Below are 19,937 nucleotides of genomic sequence, written 5' to 3'. Positions count from 1 at the left end.
ACATATGGTCTGAATTTATTTCTATCATTTATAGAATTATTTGATTTTATTACAAATGAATCATATATAATCGATCTTAGAGTGTATTGGTTACAAATAATACCAATGATTTTCAAAAAAAAAAAAGGTAAAAATAAAAAATTAAATAATGTTTTAAAAAAAAATACTAATTTAAATTTAAAGAATATATTGGGTTGGTAAAAGAGATAATATACACATGCTTTAAAAATGAAAATGGGAAACCAATAAGAACCAATATTATCAATTTAATATTAAATAAAGATAATTTTTTAGTTAATGAGCGTGGATATTATAATCCGAATTGGGACAGTTTTTATTTTCCTAGATTTTTTTTTATCAAGTGTTTTGAAGGAATATTTTTTAAATTTAAGTGAAGATGATCAGGATAATGGGGAATATGATACACTAGTAGAATATTTAAATAAAATATTAGAGTATTTAATAAAACTATATAAAGGAAACAAAAGTGAAATAATAGATAGTAACAGTTATTTAAATTCAATTAAAAGCATTTTAAATTTTATTGTTTTTTTAAAAACTTCAAAGAGAATCGATAATATTAAAAAAAACATTATAGAATTATTATCAACAATAGTCAGAGAATCTGATGAAATCTCAGATATTTATATTCTCAATATTTTTATGGATTTCAAAAGAATATTGGGAAATGATTTAAACACTTTTTTCGAAGAACACTATTTAATATTAAAAGAGCAAAAAATGAAAACATCTTCAACAGAATCGCCAATAATAATAATGTATATATTATTTTTATTGAACAATACCCAATTATACAAATATTTAGATCTATATAGCGATAAAAACTCAATTAAAATTTTAATAAAGTATAAAAAAATTTTATTTTATTTTTTTATGTTGGTTTATTAATAAAAATTTTTTTATTATAGTTATTTAGGTTTTTTTAAAAATAAAGGTCCATATTACTTTTTAAGAGATTTATATTATAATTTTATAGAAGAATTTTTAGAAATATTTCTTTCAAAAGATGACTTTAAAAATATCCACTTTATAATAGAAATAGTATCACCACTACCATCAAAAGAAATAGCACAAAAATATTTTTTATTATTGTTAGATTTAGTTAACAAAAAAGAAAAAATATTAAATATAGATTATTTCAAATGTTTAAATATATTTTTGGATAATAATAAACTTCAGCTAGATAAATCAATATTAAATGATCATCAATTTCAATTAAATATCTTAAAGAGAATGGACTATTTTTTAGAAGAAAAAAATGATGAACTTTGTGAAATTATTTCTAAAAAATTAGGAGAATATATGCCAGTTTTACATTACAAATATATCAGCCTTGTAATCATAGATAAACCACCCATAAACTCTTCTAGTAAAAACTATGATTTATTTTTACACCCAATTGTAAATATATTAGAAAATGACTATGACTATTTCAACGAATTTTTAACCCACAAACAGTGCCACAGTTTTATTTCAAATTTAAAAAAAGTTTTATTTTTGAGTTCCTGTTCTGTAAAATTAATAAATTTATTTTTTGCATCCCAACTGTGCAAAAACAAAAGTATATTAAGTACCGAAAAAAAATCATTAGCAACAACATATATAGAAAGTTTTCAAAAAGATTTTGAAAGACACTTCAATTCACTCATCCTAATAAACAAACCAATGAATAGAGAATTTATAGTGGGTTTTTTAACATTAACATTTTTAATATACAATTTAATAAAAATAATACCAGAAAATAATCTCAGCTTACCATATGTTAAAGAAATCACCCAAATACTTTCACCATTTCAAAGTATACCAGTTTTCAAACTTGAAGGAAAAACTTATATAATATACTATTCGAACTGTTTTCACTCTCCTACTATAGTAAAAAATATGCAGTTATTACAGAAGACGATAGGTACTATAAATTAAACAACACTTTTGAAACATTAATAGAAGACCCACACTTTCTTTCCAAGGTTAATTTAGAGAACGTAGCTTATATAATATCATCTATCGATAAGAATGTGCAATTAAGAAACAAGTTCAAACACCATCTAATAGAAATGATTTTAAACCATCAGTTTAAAAGAAATGAATTTTATTATGAATACTTTAAAATTCTATTGAAATACTTTACAAAGGATGATATTTTTTATTTAAGTATAGATAAAATAATATGCACATTAATATGCTTTTATAAAGAAAAAAATCATTCCTTAAATTTTAGAAAATATATTAAGGAAATGATCAAAAGCTATGGTTCTAATGTATTGTTTAATTCAAGGTTTTCAACATTATATAACTTCCTATCTCTATCTGAAAAAGAATTTATAAACCCAAATAATATATTACAATTAAATAATAATAATAATGAAATTAAAACACCAACACTCTCAAATATATTAATTTTAGAAATTTTTAAAAAAATTATAGAATGTGTGGATGTAGACACCTCATCAAAGCTATCAGTATTTTATACAAATTGGTATTATTTCGATAAACTTTCGTGGGTCTTTTCAAAGCTTCAATATTCAAATATAAATTTCAATTTATTTAAAAACAATGGATTTGTTATTGAGAAACAAAAATTCAATTTAGTTAAAGACAGCTGCCCCTTATTTTTAAACTCAAATTATTTTAAAAATTTAGAAACTTTACCCATAAGATGGTTTTCAATGCATTTTAGTGAAACAGAGAATATAACATTAAAAGATAAGGATGATTTAAACTATTTAGAAAACTATAAAAATATTAAAACTCTAACATTTGAAACATTAAAATCAATTAACTCACCTAAAATAATTAAAACTGTATCATCCTTTTGCAACACAATCAAAAAAATAACATTTAATAACCTCAATTTTAATAATAGTATAGAATTTGACTTTGACAATTTTTATAATCAAATTATCAAATACATTTTAATCATTAACCCCAATATTAAAATAGAATTAAATATTATAATAAGTGACAATTTCAATGTAAATGAAAATAGAATAGGAATATATCTACCATTTATTAATAGTATAAAATATTATAAAAATATTGAAAATATGCAAACCAATAACAACAATACCAATACAATTAATATTATAAACAACTATATACCAATAGTAGAAAATTATAATAACTTTAATATATATCTTTACAACAACCACAATATTAATTTACAAAATAACCTTATTAAATATAATTCTATAAAAAAACTACTACTTTCAAGTAAAATACTGTATGTTTATTACCTTGATACATCAAATGAATTTGGGCCATTTGATATTTCAGAATTTATACTTAATAACAACTGCAATAATAATGATAATTATAACTATATAAACAAAATCGAAGAAATCAATTTAGAATTCAAATTTAAATTATTTTTTGAACTTTCATTTGCCCACTCAATATTAAATCTTTTTAAAAATAATAGTTTTAAAAAGATAAATATAAAAATTCAATTTCAATTTAGATATAAAGAAACTTTATCCAGTATAGAATTACAAGATTTTAACTATTTAACATTTTTTCAAGATCTATTTAATATACTCGGTTCATCAAGTAGTTTAACGCAAATAAGCTTTGACCTTCCTTTTATTTTCGAAAATCTATTATTTAAAGTTAAAAAACAAAATTTTATTTCATCAAACATGAATCCATTTTTGTTTTTTAAAATTAAATAAAAAAAATAAAAAATAAAAAGATAATTATAAAAAACTAATTTTAAATATTTATAGTTCTATAAATAATAATTTTTATTATAATAGAGCTGAGAAAAAAAATAATAATAATAATTTATTAAATTTTACTATTATTTATAAATTAATTTATTGAAGTATCTGTAAGAGTTATTTACATTATTATTATATTGCTAATATTTGTTATTATTATTATATTATTATGATACAGATTTCATTATTGATTGTTCTCTATGACGACTATTTTTTCTATTTAAACAACAGCAACAACGAATTATATAAGCTAATATACCAAGTAAAGCTAACCCTGCTATTAAAACAACGTACCAATGACTTTTGAACCAATTTCTAACCTTATTGTCAAATGGGATATTTAAATATAATGCACCCACACCAATATCATTCTTGCCTGAATATTTATCATACACAATCACATTTAAAAGTCTACTATTTGTATCCCCGAAATCATCTTGAAGTGTACCTATAATTTGATTATCACTAATAAAGTTGATAGAATTTAACTCTTCACCATTTACATAGATAGTTGTGTTAATAGTAAAATTTGAACCATAAACTGTGATTTGAGAACCTGGAGTAACACTTGATGGATTTACATAGCTATATACTGGCCAACTATTATCGACTGGAGCATTGATACAGAGTTCATTACCATTTGGGCACTGGAGAAGACCAGTATAACCCTCTACAGAAATAGAGTAATTATATGGACAATTATAATAGAATAGATCAATCTTGATTTTTAAATTACCTGGTCCCAAACATGCAGTAGGGTAACATCTTGCCATTGTAGATAAAAGAGGTGGTGTATCCTTTACTAAAGAACTATCAAAACAACGACTACTATCACCAAAGTATTCCCCATATAAGTAGGTAAAACGTTGATCATTTTTGCTGCTATCTATACAATACATATTGGTGTAACCTTCGATTGAAGGGCAGTAGTCGGGTAATACCTCGCCCCCGGTAACACCATCACCAAAATAGTCATAATAGTAGGGTGGTGGAGGTTTTTTAGTTGAAATGGAGCATTGACCTTTGGAAATACGATCATATGTACATAGCGGTCTACTTCCAACACTTGTGCAAAACAGTCTATTATTACCCCATTGGCTGCAAGGCTTTGTTGCGAAACCACACCCTAATCCATTGCCCCAAACTAAAGTTTCCGCATAAGAGAAGTTTACAGCATAAAATCCTAAATCGGCAAACAAACTTAATGTAAGGTTTGAAAAAATTGGGTTTTGTGAAGCTGTACCTGTCATATATTCATTATCAAAAATTCTTTTTTCCCAATGAGAATCTGCTGTACCTGTACCACCTTGGTCCTCCAACTCAGCACCTTCTAACGAATCGCAATTGAAAAACTGTTGAACAAACGCCTTTACATTGGGTGAAACGATTCTATTTGCAGAAACTTGACCTTCAACCGTACTAGTGGATTTATAATATGATTGCATCATATTCTTTTTTTGGAATCTATCTCTACTAAAGCCCAAAACATGTGACGTTTCATGAATTGCAACACCTAATTGAAATTTATAATTTGATGGATCTGTTACTATGGAGCCTGGGTTAAAATTCAATTGACCAACTTTAGTTCTTAAATCACTATCAAATATACAATCGAAACCAAAAGCCAATACACTTCCATTTGCTAAAATTGGTCTTGCTGTTAAAAACAATATCATATCGGCATCTACACCAGGATCTGATAGTCTTGAATCATATGGAATTGGACCTGCACTTGATGAAGCACAAACATCTTGATTAATCGTTAAATTGCTGCTCTGTGTTAAGGGTACATGTAGTGTAGACTGAAGGATTTCCATCGCCTTACTTAGAATAGTGTTCACCAAATAATTATATTTCTCTCTTGTTAAAACATCACCATCCCTACATACATAAACTTGGTTATTGTTCGTTATAACTTGACCAATGTAACCACAACTATATTTTTCATCTTTTGTCGCATTCAAAGAGTCTGTATATAAATAAATCTTTATTGGTCTTGAATTTTCTAAAACCAAAGGTTCTTTTTCCTCCACCACTTGCTCCCCCTCTTCCTCTTTTTGTTGTGCCTGCAATTGTTCAAACTGACGAAACTGTTTTATTGATTTAAATAATAATGATTGATCATTGTTACTATTATTTATATTTTCTTCACTACTAAATGATTTTAATAACCTTTTATTACTTGTATTTATATTATTTAAATTATTATTATTATTATTATTATTATTATTATTATTATTATTATTATCATTAATATTATTTTTTATATTTTCTTCTCTTTTTTTATTAAAATATTTTATTTGTTGATTGGTTTTTTTATAAAATTTATTTTCTACTTGTTGAAAATGTATTTGTCTTTCTTGAATATGTTTATTTTCGTTTACTAATTTATCATATATACATTCATGTTTAAATGAATTAACTGGTTGTATTATATTATTAAAACAAAATATTATTACTATTATAAAAATTGTAAATTTATTTATACTATTATTTCCATACTGTTCATTTTTATTTTTAAACATGATTAAATTTATTTTATTACTATTATATATTACTATAACAATTTTATTTTTCTCTATAATTATTTAATCTACTAATTTTTATAAAATAAAAAAAATAATTATTGTAAAATTATATAAAATTAAATATATAATATTAAACTATATTTTTATAAAAATTATTTAAACTGATATTATTTACTATTAATAACCTATATCTTTATTTTTTTATCAATCTAAGTTTAAAAAAAAAAAAATTATATTAGAATTAATTGGTTTTTGATTGTTTATTATATTTTGAAATTATTTTAAAATGAATGGCAACAAATAATAAAAAATTATTGTAAATATAAAAACTACAAATAACAAAAATAAATATGGTTAAATATTATTATTATAATAAAAAAAAAAGAAAAAAATTTAATTTTAAAACTAAATATAGTTTTTTTAACTTTTAGAGAATTATAATTACATGTATAAAAAAATTTTAATGTGATGAATTATCTATATATAAATAAATATAGGTTGTTGGGTGTGTGTGTTAATTAGGTGGGGTATTGATGTATTTTGTGTGGATTATAATATATGTATATTTATTTATTTTCTGCGTGCAGCAATTTATAGTTTTATATCATCGAATTTTATTTTATAATAATTTATAAAGATAAATTTTAAAAAAAATAATATATATTAAAAAAAAAAAAAAAAAAGTGATTATGTTGTGTGGTGTGAAAAATAAAAATTCATTATGAATATTATTTAAAAAAAATATAATTATATATGGGGGGGTTGGGTGTTTTTTGGTTTATTTTAAAAAAAAAAAAAAAATAAAGAAAAAGATAGGTAAAACTACATATTTCTCTATATAATATTGTTTTAATTTAAGTTTTATTAAGGCAATACAATTTATGTTTACCTAACTAATGTATCTATTGGTTTTTTTTTTTTTTTTTTTTTTTTTTTTTTTTTTTTTTAGGAATTGTATATTGTTTTATTGTTGTTGCTGCGTGGGCTTATAAATTATATTTATGTGAGATTATAAAAATGGCATAACAAAATATGATTTTACTTATATAATGATTAAACTGACTTAATCAGAATAAAAAACAATATACCAAATGATTAAACAAAACCTGATCAACAATTATCTACTAAAATATAATTTTATATTTTTGTTTTATTTTATATTATTATTTTATTTGTTTGTTTTGTTTATTTCATTTATTTTATTTAAATATTAATAATTAAATATTTTTTTTTTATTTTATATTTTATATTTTATGTTTTGTTTTAATTTTTATCTATTCTATTATATTCTATTTTATTTTATTTTATAATGTGGAAAAAGTCAATATATTTAGAATTATATGTGTATTGTTATTTATTAATGTTATTTGATAAATATTAATGTAAACAACAAACCTCTATCATTACCACTACTCCTAACTATCTGAAACTATAATATTTTTAACACAAGATAGAAAAGGTAGAAATTATTGATTTTGATTTACATAAAAAAAAAAAAAACTAAATAAAAAAAAAAAAAAAGAAGAGGTTCTTTGTTTAGCTGGTTATTTAAAAAAAATTTGTTGATTTTAGCCAATTATTGTTATTCTGTGCATTTATTATTATAAATAAAACGTAGAAAGTTATAGCTTTATATAGTTATTACTATTGTTATAAGTTTACTGATGGTTACATTTCTGACTTTTCTATATATTAATTATCATCCTTTAAAATTATTATTAAAAAATATAACCATTATAAAAATTTACAAAAAAATAAAAAAATGAATTCAAAAAAAATAAAAAAATAAAATTTTTTTCTGATATTTTTTGAAAAAAAAATAAAATAAATAAATTACCTTTTATTAAATCTATAATCCATAATCCTCTTTTGAAACCTATTAAATCTACTCTAATTTATCAAAACCCTATCTTTTTTGTATTTTTTTTTCTGATCTACAACTATTATTAATGTTAACTTTTCTTTATTACTTAATAACTATTACTATAAGTAGTATTACTATTGCTATTGTTATGTATTGTTATTGTTATTTCTATTACAAATATATTATTGCTATAGTTATTTATTTATTTATTGTATTATTGCTTAAATTCATTTACAATAATTTGAAAAAAAAAAATCTTAAAAAATAATTTTAAAAAAAAAAAATTTTGCGGTTAACTTTTTTTTTTATTTTTTTTTATTTTTTTTTATTTTTTTTTAGCATTATCCAAACATGGGGTTAAATTAACCCACTTCGTGTCAAACGCACACAGGTGTCATATTACGTTAATCAAAATAAAAAAAAAAAAGACTTTGTGAAAATTTTGCAAAAATTGAAAAAAAAAACATGGACAATAAAAAGAATATTTTGAGAAATAAAAAGATAATTTACTCTTTATTTTTTTTTTTATCATAAATTTATTAATATTACTATTAAAAATTTTATTATTTGATCATTACTATTTAATTATTATTTAAATATTATTTGATGCTGATTGTTTTTTTTATAAAACTATTTTGGTTATTTGATTTTTTTATTTTTTTTTTTTTTTTTTTGATTTTTTTATTATATTATTATTTTTATTATTATTTACATAAATTTATCCCTTGTTAAACCTAAAAATTCTAAAGCATTGTCACCTAATAATCTTTGTTTAGTTGGTTCATCAAATTCTTTAATTGATTCTATTAATTGACCTGGTATTTGTTCACCTAAAGGGAATGGGTAATCAGTACCCATAATAACTTTGCTTTCACCCATTAATTTAACTAAGAATTTTAATGCTTCTTCGTCGTGTACTAAAGAGTCAACCCAGAATTTGCCTATATATGAACGTGGATTGATTGGATTTTTAACAGCACAAAGATCTGGACGGGCATTGAAACCATGTTCGATACGACCAATGGTGAATGGGAATGAGCCACCACCGTGTGCAAAACAAACTTTAAGTTTTGGTAAACGTTCAAAAACACCACCAAAAATCATTGAGCACATAGCCAAACAAGTTTCGGCTGGCATACCTACTAACCATGGTAACCAATAAGCCGGCATTCTTTCTTTACCAACCATTTCCCAAGGATGGATGAATACAGCAGCACCTAATTTTTCGCACTCTTCAAATACTGGGAATAATGATTCATCATCTAAATTTTTACCATTGATATTTGAACCAATTTGTACACCTGCTAAACCTAATTCTAAAATACAACGACGTAACTCTTGAATTGATGCTTCTGTATCTTGAAGAGGTAATGTACCTAAGCCAATAAAACGTTTTGGATTCTCTGAAACTACTTGTGCTATATGATCATTTAAGTATTGTGAAAGATCCAATGCATCTTGTGGTTTAGCCCAATAACTAAACATAACTGGTACAGTTGATAATACTTGAATATCGACATCATCTCTATTTAACTCTTGAATTCTAACCTCTGGATCCCAGCAATTACTGTCAATCTCTCTGAAAAACTTTCCATCAATTATCATTTTAGCTTTACATGAACAATGATGATCTAACGAAACCCATCCACCATATCCATACTTTTCTTTTAAATCTGGCCAATTCTTTGGTAAAATATGTGTATGTAAATCAATTTTTAAAAATTTACCATTTCCTGCTGTATTGGTTGGTGTGGAGGTTGTTGTAGTTGTGGTAGTTGTATTATCCATAACAGTTTTTTATTTATTTAGTTTTGTTTTGTTTATTTAATTATGTTTTACTGTTTGTTTTGAAAAATAAATATCTTTTTTTTTTTTTTTTAAAAAATTTCGTTTTTTTTTTTAAATTTTGTTTTTTGCAATAAACATAAAGTTTTTATTAAAAAATTTTATTTGATATTACTGTTATTACTGTTATTACTATATAGTAAATAAATTTAATTGTTCTTTAATAAATAGTTATTGAAATATATATAAAAAAAAACTTTGTGTGGGAAATTTTAAAAAAAATTTAAAAAAAAAAAAAATAAAAAAAAATAAAAAAAATAAAAAATTTAAATAATTATTTTATATTTTTTTTAAATTATTTTAGATTTAAAATTTTTATATTAAATATAATTATATTATGTCCATATTTCTTTTTTTGTGTTTATAATTAATGTTTTTTTATATGAAAATAGAATAGAATAGTAAATGATATAGTCCATAACAAAATAAAAATAAATTTTATTTTATTTTATTTTATTTTATTTTATTTTATTTTATTTTATTTTGTAAAATATAAATAATTAAATAAATAAAACAATACTAAATTTGTTAAATTTATTTAATTTTTAAGAAAAATATATTTTTAATTTTTTCTCATTTTCAATACAACATAAAAATAATATTTTTTTGGATTATGTTATGAAAAAAAAAATAAAAAAATTTTTTTTAAAAATTTTCAAAAAAAAAAAAAAAAAAAACGATGCCTATAAAAACAAAATTTTTAAATTTTTAAAGTTTTTAGTAAATTGTAAGTCTTCAATCACTATGACACCCTTTATCTCTATCCTTTATCAACTATCATAAAAAGATAGTGATAATCAATCAATCTTTCAAAATTTATCATTAATCCAACAAATATACTAATTTCATACAAATAATAATATTATGTAGACTTAGCTTTAAATCTATTAATAGAACCTTTGATACACACGATGTCCTCGGGAGGAAGTAAAAGAAAGAACGTTTTCATTGAAAAAGCTACCAAGCTTTTCACCACTTACGACAAAATGATCGTTGCTGAAGCCGATTTTGTTGGTTCATCCCAATTACAAAAAATCCGTAAAGCTATCCGTGGTCATGGTGCTGTTCTTATGGGTAAAAAGACTATGATCCGTAAAGTCATCCGTGATTTATCAGAATCTAAACCAGAATTAGAAGCCTTACTCAACTACTTAAAGGCCAACACCTGTATTATCTTTGCCAAAGACTCAATCACTGACGTTAAAAGAGTTATCAAAGAACAAAGAGTTGGTGCCCCAGCCAAAGCTGGTGTTTTCGCTCCAAATGATGTTATCATCCCAGCTGGTGGTACAGGTATGGAACCAACTATGACTTCTTTCCTCCAAGATCTTAAAATCGCCACTAAGATTAACAGAGGTCAAATTGATATTGTCAATGATGTCCACATCATCAAAGTTGGTCAAAAAGTCGGTGCTTCAGAAGCTACCCTCTTACAAAAATTAAACATCAAACCATTCACCTATGGTTTAGAACCAAAAATCATCTACGATCAAGGTGCCTGTTATTCACCATTAATCACTGAAGAAGATCTCCTCAACAAATTCAAACAAGGTATTGCCAATATTGCTGCCATTTCACTCGAAATTGGTTACCCAACTATTGCTTCAATTCCACACAGTGTTATGAATGCCTTCAAGAATTTACTCGCCATCTCATTCGAAACCGAAATTACTTTCGATGCTGCCGATAAATTCAAAGCTGCCGCTTCAGCTGCCCCAGTTGCCACCGCTGCTGCCCCAGCTGCCGCTGCTCCAGCTGCTGCCAAGAAAGTCGTTGAAGAACCAAAAGAAGAATCAGATGATGATATGGGTATGGGTCTCTTCGATTAAGATTTAAAATAGTCTTTGTCTCAAAAATTAATAAAAAACATTAAAACCGTTTTTAAAATTTTTTTGTGATTTTTTTAAAAAAATAATTATCTGTTTCATTTCTTTTTATTTCTTTTTATTTCTTTTTTTTTTATTTATATTTTAATATTTTTTTATTTATTTTTTTTATATTTTTTTTTTAAATTTTGGTTTTTTAAATTTTTAAATTTTTTTTTCATTTTCATTTTTTGTTAATATATAATGCTTGATGATAATAATATTAGCACAGTAAAAAATAATGTGAAAGAATGCAACGAAATTTTTTACCATTTAAAAAGTACATTGGGACCTTATGGAAGAGATAAATTGATATTAGACAAAAATAATAATTATTTATCAACAAATGATGGAGCAACAATTTTAAAATATTTAAAGATAAAGCATCCAGCAGCACGTTTGTTGATTGGTGTTGCAAAAAGTCAAGATGAAACTGTTGGCGATGGTACCACAAGTGTGGTTTTATTAACTTGTTTACTATTACAAAATTCCTTAAAGTATATACTTTTATCAATTCATCCAATTATATTCATTAAAGTAAGTAAACATTTATTAGGCTCGTTTTGTTATATTAATAATTATTAATATTGTTTTTTTTTTTATAAACATTAGGGGTTTCAAATATCATTGGATTTTTGTTTAAAAGTAATCGATGAAATTAAAGTTTCACCAATTCAAAATATTAGTGATTTGGGTAATGAAAAGGTATTTGACAATCAAGAGTATTTAAATCATTTAAATTCTATTGCATCAACATCAATATCGTCAAAAATTTTAGCTAGGTTTTCATCTCATTTTTCAAATTTAGGTGTAGAGGCAATAAAAAAGTTAAGATTTAACCCGGTTCAAGACTTGGTTAGAGTTATAGGTATAACAGGGAATTCAATGCTAGAGTCAAAACTTATTGATGGTGTATTACTAGAAATTAATAATGAACAACTTATACATTACAGGAATGAACAACAAAACAATGGTGATCAATTTTCAAATCAATTTCAATTAGTTTTAAATAAACCAAAGATTATAATCGGGAAGCTACAATTAAATGACATTAGTTCAACTTTACAAAATTTAAGTATTTCAGCAGATGCTTCAATTATTCAAGAGCTAGAAACAAGAGAAATTTTAACAAAGTTTGATTTAATTTTTAAATTGGGTATTAATATTGTAATTAGTGATACTTTATTACCGCCATTGGTCGAGCAGCTTTTTAAAGACAAGGGTATATTATATTTTAACATTCAAGATAGCAGAGAATTAGAAACACTTTCATATTGTTTAAATTCAAAATTAATTTATGATATCTCTCAAATAGAGGAATCAAAGTGCACAAGTCCTTCAAAACCCATCGAAATTCAATCTATTGGCGATAAAATATTCTTACAAGTTTCTGGTGTTTCAATTAATTCTAATGGTGCTACGATGGTACTTAGATCCCCAACAGACTCAATGTTGCAAGAATGTATACGATCATTTAAAGATATGCTAAATATTTTATCATCATCAGTCAGAAACCCATATTTAGTTGGTGGTGGAGGTTCAATTTATGTAGAGTTTGCAAAAAGATTAAGAGAAAAAGCAACACAGATTATAAAAGACGAAAAAATATTAATAGCGATAAATTGTTTTGCGGATTCATTAGAAATGATACCAATGATTTTAATCGAAAATGCAGGTTATGAACCAATCGAGTTAATAGGAAAATTAAAATCTCAACATAGCCAATCAGGTAAAGAAAATCAATGGTTTGGAATAGATTTAAATGATGGTGAAATAGTAGACATGTTTAAATCCAATGTAAGAGAACCTTCATTTTTAATTTCAAATATTTTAACTTTATCGAGCAGAGCCGCTCAAATGATTTTAAGAATTAATAACAATATCCTAATCGAACCAAGATCTCAATATCAAATTATAAATAATAGTCCACAAGATAATAGTTATAAAGAAGAAGAGTTTTAAAATAATATTAAATAAATCTTTTCTGGTGTATATTTTAATAAATTTTTTTTTTTTTTTTTTTTTTTTTGGTTATGTGTTAAGTTTACATTTCTTTTTTTTTTTATTATTATTTAAAAGAAAAAAAGATGGATTATTTCTATTATTATATTATTATATTATATTATTATACTATTTATTAGTATTCGGATTATTGTAATATATTTATGGTATTAAAATTATGGGGATTGATTAATAGTTTCGGTGGATTCGTTTGGTTTTTCTTCGTCGGCTTTACCTAAGTGAATTAATTCTTCTTTAGTTTTTTCGAAAGGTCTTTTACCTAAAACATTTTCTACCTCTTCATAATGAATAACCTCTTTTTCTAATAAAAGTTTGGCAACACTTTCTAAACCATCTTTATGTTCAATAAGTAATTCTTTTGTTCTATCGTATGCAGCTTTAAGTAATTTTCTGACTTCTTCATCTACTAATTCAGCAGTTTCTTCTGAATATGGTCTGGTGAGGTCAGAGTTATCTCTACGTGGGAAAGAAAGTGGACCAACCTTTTCGTTCATACCATAAATTGATATTTGAGAATAGGCCATTTTAGTAATTTTTTGAAGATCATCTTGAGCACCAGTAGTAATGGTACCAAAGGTAAGTTGTTCGGCAACACGACCGCCTAAAGCCATACACATCATATCAAAAATTTGTTCTTTGTTTTGAAGGAATTGTTCTTTTGGTAAATATTGAGCATAACCGAGGGCAGCTACACCTCTTGGGACAATTGAGACTTTTAAGAGTGGGTGACAGTGTTTAAGGAACCATGAAACAACAGCGTGACCAGCTTCATGATAGGCAACAGTCTTCTTTTCTTGTGGAGAGAGGACTTTATTTTTCTTTTCTAAACCACCAATGATACGATCGATAGCAGCATCAAAATGCTCAAGAGTGATTAGGTCGGCATTTCTACGAGCAGCAATAAGAGCAGCTTCATTACAAACATTGGCAATATCGGCACCACTGAAACCTGGTGTTAATTTGGATAGCTTTTCGGCATAGTTGATACTTTTATCTAAAACTAAATTTGCAAGATGAACTCTAAAGATTTCTTCTCTACTCTTTAAATCTGGATTGTCGATTGTAATTCTTCTATCAAATCTACCAGGACGTAATAAAGCTTTGTCTAAAATATCAGGTCTGTTGGTTGCTGCTAAAACTACTACATTTTTTAATGGAGTAAAACCATCCATTTCAACTAACAATTGATTAAGAGTATTTTCACGTTCGTCATTACCGCCTGAGAAGCCACCTTGACCTCTTGCTCTACCAATGGCATCAATTTCATCAATGAAAACAATACATGGTGCATTCTTTCTAGCTAAATCGAATAAATCTCTAACTCTTGATGGACCAACACCAACAAACATTTCAACGAAATCTGAACCTGAGGTTGAAAAGAATGGTACATTTGCTTCACCAGCAGTTGCTTTGGCAATTAAAGTTTTACCAGTACCTGGTGGACCAACAAGAATTGCACCTCTTGGAATTTTAGCGCCTATATCGTGGAATTTCTTTGGATTTTTTAAAAAGTTTACAAATTCTTCAATTTCAACCTTTGCTTCACCAAGACCTGCTACATCTTTAAATTTGACATTTGAATGTTGTTTTTCAAATCTTTGAGCAGTTGATTTTCCATGTTGGAAAATTTTATTTCCTGGATTTGAGAATGCTTTAAATGATCTATAAAGAAGGAAACCTATTAAAATATATGGAGACATTTGAATTAAAACAACTCTATAAAAATTAAATTAGAAAAAATGTTATTAGTATATTATTATTATAGCTGTAGTATGTTGTTTTAATTAATTACCTTGGATCGACTGTTTCTTTATAAAATACTGGTATAAAATTTTTTTCGCCATTGTCTAATTGAGCTTTTTCTAATTGATCTTGGAAAATCTTTTTATCGCCAATTGAGAATTGGGCAATTGTATGGCTTGGTTTATCTTCATCCTTTTGATAGACATAGGCTCTATCGTTCACAACAACAATTTTTTCAATCTTTTTATCTCCAATCAATTCGTTCTTTAAGAATGATGAAAAGGTAGTTTCTGGTGATAAATCTTTATTTGGATTTAAAATTGAGAAAAAGATTCCAAGGCCCATAACAGCCATAATATAGTTCATAATATTTTTATTTCTATTTTCGTTATTTTTATCATTATTATTTTTATTGTCGTTATTGTTTTTATTGTCGTTATTGTTTTTATTGTCGTTATTGTTGTTATTATCGTTCATATTGTCGTTTTTATTTTTATCTTTATCTTTGTCATGATTTTTATTGTTTTTTTTAGTATTATTATTATTATTAAAACTACCCCAGCCTTTCTTTAAATTTAAAATTGTTTCGCTAAATGATCTATTTTGAATTTGAGAGTTAAAAATTCTATTTAAAGCATTGCTGCTATTATTATTTGTACTATAGTTATTATTATTATAATTTAGAATATTATTATTAAATAAAGTTGAGTTGGATGATAATGATGTATTTTTTGATACAAAAATTGATCTTTTTATATATTCATTGTTTGATTTAATCGATTTAATAATAGTTCTATTACGTGAAATAATAGAAGCCATTATATTATTGTATTTATATTTGAAATTTTGATTGCTGAAATAAAATAAAAAAAAAAAAAAGAAATTATTAAAAAAATAAAAAAAAAGAAAATGATAAAAAAAAAATAAAAAATAAAATTGAAAAAAAATAAAATTTTTTTAAAATAAAATTTTTTTTAATTTTTTTTCATTTTTGTTTTATGGTTTAAAATTACACCTAATCAATATTTTTATATTAATTGTTAATTTAAGAATATTCATTTTTAAACGTTTAAAATTCATTTTGGTATCCAATTGAAATAATTAATAATTAATGAATCATCAACAAAAAAAACAATAATCAACTTGGATTGTTAAAAAAAAATTAATTTTTTATTTTTTTATAATTGTATAAATGGTATACACTGTACAAAAATGGTGTTCTGTTGTTTTAAATATATTATTTCGATAAAAATAAAAAGAATTTTTTTTTTTTTTTTTTTTTTTTTTTTTTTTTTTTTTTTTAAGAAAAGAAACCAAATTTCTTTTTGGTTTTGTTAGTATTGGTGCTACTCGCTAATGCTAATGATTCTTTTATAGCTCCATTTGAAGATGATAAAGAGGAAGAAGAAGATGATAAAGAGGAGGAGGAAGAGGAGGCTGATAATGATGAGTCTCCAATTAATTGCTTTGGTATCCATTCCATTAGTTGGTACCATTTAATATCGTCTTCTCTTGCTCTTTCATATAGTTGTTGTAAATCTACTGGTTCACATGTTTTACCTAAATTAAATTGATTGATTTTAACATTTATTGACAATTGCATAAAGTATTCCCTATAAAACTGTTGTTCATCTAATTTTGGTTTCTCTTTAACTTTGTTTTTTAAACTATTAAGTTCCTCACTTAAACTTGCAATCGTATTTGCTTGTTGCTTTATGGTTGTTTGCAATTTATTGTATTCATCATCAGTAATAACGGATTCTAAAGAATTAGTAGATTGTTAGTTAGAAAATGATTAGGTTTTTTTATGACAATATATTTTGATAAAACTTACTATTACAGGATGAGGAGGGTATTGAGGAGGGTAATGGTGGCATTGAGTTTGGAGGATTTGCTGTGTTTGCAGAAGTACCCCAATCTATTGCCGAAACTGATGTTCTTAATCTATTTCTACCATTTAATGTTTTTAAAGTTGATTGAAGTTCTGAATAGTTTGGGATAGGATGTATTTTTTTAAAAATTGGATGCTTTAATAATTCTGATGCTGTGGGTCTTTTATTTGGATCTTTTTGGAATGATTGATTTAAAAAGTCTTCAAATTCTTTTGATATATTTTCGGGGTATGGTGGATGTTCATCTTGTACTATTTTAAACATTGCACTCATTGGTTGTAAATTATGATAGGGTGGATGTAATTGAAGTAACTCGATCATTGAACATGCTAATGACCAAATATCGCTAGCTGAAGAACAACCTGATATTTGAATTGCTTCTGGAGACACTATGGGTAATAGTAATTATAAATATAAAATAAAAAAGTTAATAAACAAATGAAAGTTGTTATATGGTTAAAAAATCAAACATACTCCAATAAGGTGTTCCAACTACTGAAAATCTTAATTGGGTTTCTTCGCTTATCTGACTGGCAACACCAAAGTCTGCTAGTTTAACTACACCTTCTTTTGTGATTAAAATATTGCTACATTTAATATCACGATGAATTACTTTATTTTGATGTAAATATGCCAAACCTTGTAGTAATTGATATAAATAAACTGTACAGAGTTCTTCACTTAATGGGCCAAATCTATCTAAAACATCTCTTAAGCTACCATTTTCGACATATCTAAAATAGTAATAAGTGTGTTAGTTTAATAAAGATCGAAATTTGAAAATATAAAACAATAGTTACTCTAAAATAAAATTCATTTGTGATTGGGTTTCCACAACACCTAAAACCTTAACTATATTATTGTGTCTTAGTTTTTGTAATATGTCAAATTCGCTTTTAACTGATACCAATGCATTCTTATCGATTTTACAAACATCAATTGATTTTATAGCAACAAATTCACCTGTCTTTGTATTTAATGCTTTATATACCTGGCCAAATGCCCCTCTACCTATTTTTTCACCTATGCCCTAATTAATTAAAAAAGTGTTAAATTTAAAAACTAAAAAACTATGGTAAATTTAAATAAATAATACTTACATAATCACCAATTTTTTTTAAACTTTCTTTTTTTTTTCTTATATTAGAGTCCGGCATTATTGGATAATTTTGTGCAACAAAGTGTTTTCCATTGGGATTGATTTCCATTTAATCGTTTTTACTATTTTTTTTTTTTTTTTGATTTTATTTTTAATTTTTATAAAATAATAAATAAAGAAATAAAATAATAAATAAAATAATAAATAAATAAATAATAAAAGAAATTGATGTTTATATTATTATTATATATGTGTTTTAAAAATAATAAACTATTATTTTAAATAAATAAATAAATAAATAAATAAATAAATAAATAAATAAATAAATAAATAAATAAATAAATATATATATAGAAAATTTTTTTTTTAATTGTTTATGATATTTTCTATTATTGGATTGGATTGGATTGTTTTATTTTATTTTCTATCGCTAAAATGATATGTATGGCTTACAATAAATAATTTAATTAAAAAAAATATTTGTTTGTAATACACATTCACACAGGATATTTTTTAAATTTATTTTTGCTTTTTTTGGTAATAGATTTTTTTTTTTTTGGGTTTTTTTAAAAATAATTAATAATTGTTTACAGTGAGGTAATAGATTATATTTTTGAGGGTGGTTTTATATATTGTGTGTACTACTATTTTATAATTGTGTTTGATTTTAAAAATGATCTGTACTAGCTTGTTTCTACTTTTATTATTATTATTATTATTATTATGATGACTATTATTATTATTATATATTAATTAAGTGGTTTTAATAAATACTATTTTTAATTAATTAATTAATTAGTTACAATAAGAAATAAATAAATAAATAAATAAATAAATATTCGACAATAATTTTCTATTAATTAAAATGATTACTATGATTGATTAATTTGAAAAAAAAAATAAAAAAATAACAACCTAATTTAAAAATTTAAAAAATTGAAAATTTAAAAAAAACAAGAAAAAACAATAATATTTTGAAAATAGATGAAAAATATAAAATTGCTATAGTAATTTATAATAAAAATAAAATGTATTTTATTATTTAATTGTAAAGAATAAAAAATAAAAAAATAAAAAATAAAAAAAATAATAAAAAAAATATTTTAAAAAAAAAATTAAAAAAAAAAAATATTTTAAAAAAAAAAATAAAAAATTTAAATTAACACTTGATCAAGTGTGTTGGTTGGTGTGTAATAAAGATTGATAGGGAAAAAAAAAAAAAAAAAAAAAAAACTCAAATGTTTATTTGTATATAATTATATACATAAATGAATGATAAATATTTTGGTTATTGTTTTGTTGATGTTGATATTATTTGTTGAAGTGGTGTTTGTGTATAAAA

The 19,937-nt window shown here is 23.9% G+C and overlaps 7 protein-coding genes across 7 annotated transcripts; 3 read left to right on the top strand and 4 right to left on the bottom strand.

The window, feature by feature from the left end:
- Positions 1 to 297: 297 nt before the first annotated feature.
- DICPUDRAFT_82731 (uncharacterized protein) lies at positions 298 to 3,689 on the top strand (the record flags this gene model as incomplete). The annotated part of the gene is made up of 3 exons (XM_003292042.1): positions 298 to 779; positions 930 to 1,819; positions 1,966 to 3,689. The coding sequence occupies 3 exons, from the start codon at positions 298 to 300 to the stop codon at positions 3,687 to 3,689; spliced, it is 3,096 nt and encodes a 1,031-aa protein (XP_003292090.1).
- Positions 3,690 to 3,904: 215 nt separating this feature from the next.
- On the bottom strand, positions 3,905 to 6,896 carry DICPUDRAFT_57749 (uncharacterized protein; the record flags this gene model as incomplete). The annotated part of the gene is made up of 2 exons (XM_003292038.1): positions 6,711 to 6,896; positions 3,905 to 6,474 (listed from the first exon to the last, which is right to left on the bottom strand). Exon 2 carries the CDS (start codon positions 6,260 to 6,262, stop codon positions 3,905 to 3,907), a length of 2,358 nt encoding a protein of 785 aa, XP_003292086.1. The 5' UTR covers positions 6,263 to 6,474; positions 6,711 to 6,896.
- Positions 6,897 to 8,803: 1,907 nt separating this feature from the next.
- Positions 8,804 to 10,161, bottom strand: DICPUDRAFT_92803 (uncharacterized protein). Its single transcript, XM_003292037.1, has one exon. The coding sequence runs from the start codon at positions 9,915 to 9,917 to the stop codon at positions 8,838 to 8,840; it is 1,080 nt and encodes a 359-aa protein (XP_003292085.1). The 5' UTR covers positions 9,918 to 10,161; the 3' UTR covers positions 8,804 to 8,837.
- A 714-nt stretch (positions 10,162 to 10,875) lies between these two features.
- On the top strand, positions 10,876 to 11,803 carry DICPUDRAFT_95530 (60S acidic ribosomal protein P0; the record flags this gene model as incomplete). Its single annotated transcript, XM_003292041.1, has 1 exon — positions 10,876 to 11,803. The coding sequence occupies exon 1, from the start codon at positions 10,886 to 10,888 to the stop codon at positions 11,801 to 11,803; it is 918 nt and encodes a 305-aa protein (XP_003292089.1). The 5' UTR covers positions 10,876 to 10,885.
- A 240-nt stretch (positions 11,804 to 12,043) lies between these two features.
- On the top strand, positions 12,044 to 13,801 carry DICPUDRAFT_156771 (uncharacterized protein; the record flags this gene model as incomplete). Its single annotated transcript, XM_003292040.1, has 2 exons — positions 12,044 to 12,376; positions 12,452 to 13,801. 2 exons carry the CDS (start codon positions 12,044 to 12,046, stop codon positions 13,799 to 13,801), a joined length of 1,683 nt encoding a protein of 560 aa, XP_003292088.1.
- A 215-nt stretch (positions 13,802 to 14,016) lies between these two features.
- Positions 14,017 to 15,561, bottom strand: DICPUDRAFT_39991 (uncharacterized protein; the record flags this gene model as incomplete). The annotated part of the gene is made up of 1 exon (XM_003292036.1): positions 14,017 to 15,561. The coding sequence occupies one exon, from the start codon at positions 15,559 to 15,561 to the stop codon at positions 14,017 to 14,019; it is 1,545 nt and encodes a 514-aa protein (XP_003292084.1).
- A 1,343-nt stretch (positions 15,562 to 16,904) lies between these two features.
- On the bottom strand, positions 16,905 to 18,653 carry DICPUDRAFT_95528 (uncharacterized protein; the record flags this gene model as incomplete). The annotated part of the gene is made up of 5 exons (XM_003292035.1): positions 16,905 to 17,365; positions 17,439 to 17,885; positions 17,971 to 18,230; positions 18,297 to 18,526; positions 18,597 to 18,653. 5 exons carry the CDS (start codon positions 18,651 to 18,653, stop codon positions 16,905 to 16,907), a joined length of 1,455 nt encoding a protein of 484 aa, XP_003292083.1.
- Positions 18,654 to 19,937: the final 1,284 nt, after the last annotated feature.

Source organism: Dictyostelium purpureum (genome assembly GCF_000190715.1).
Source record: "Dictyostelium purpureum unplaced genomic scaffold DICPUscaffold_318, whole genome shotgun sequence".
Taxonomy (NCBI): domain Eukaryota; phylum Evosea; class Eumycetozoa; order Dictyosteliales; family Dictyosteliaceae; genus Dictyostelium; species Dictyostelium purpureum.
This window is presented reverse-complemented; position numbering and strand designations above follow the sequence as displayed.

Excerpts from the sequence above, each read along its gene's own strand:
- DICPUDRAFT_92803 (XM_003292037.1), bottom strand. The coding sequence starts at position 9,917 with ATGGATAATACAACTACCACAACTACAACAACCTCCACACCAACCAAT.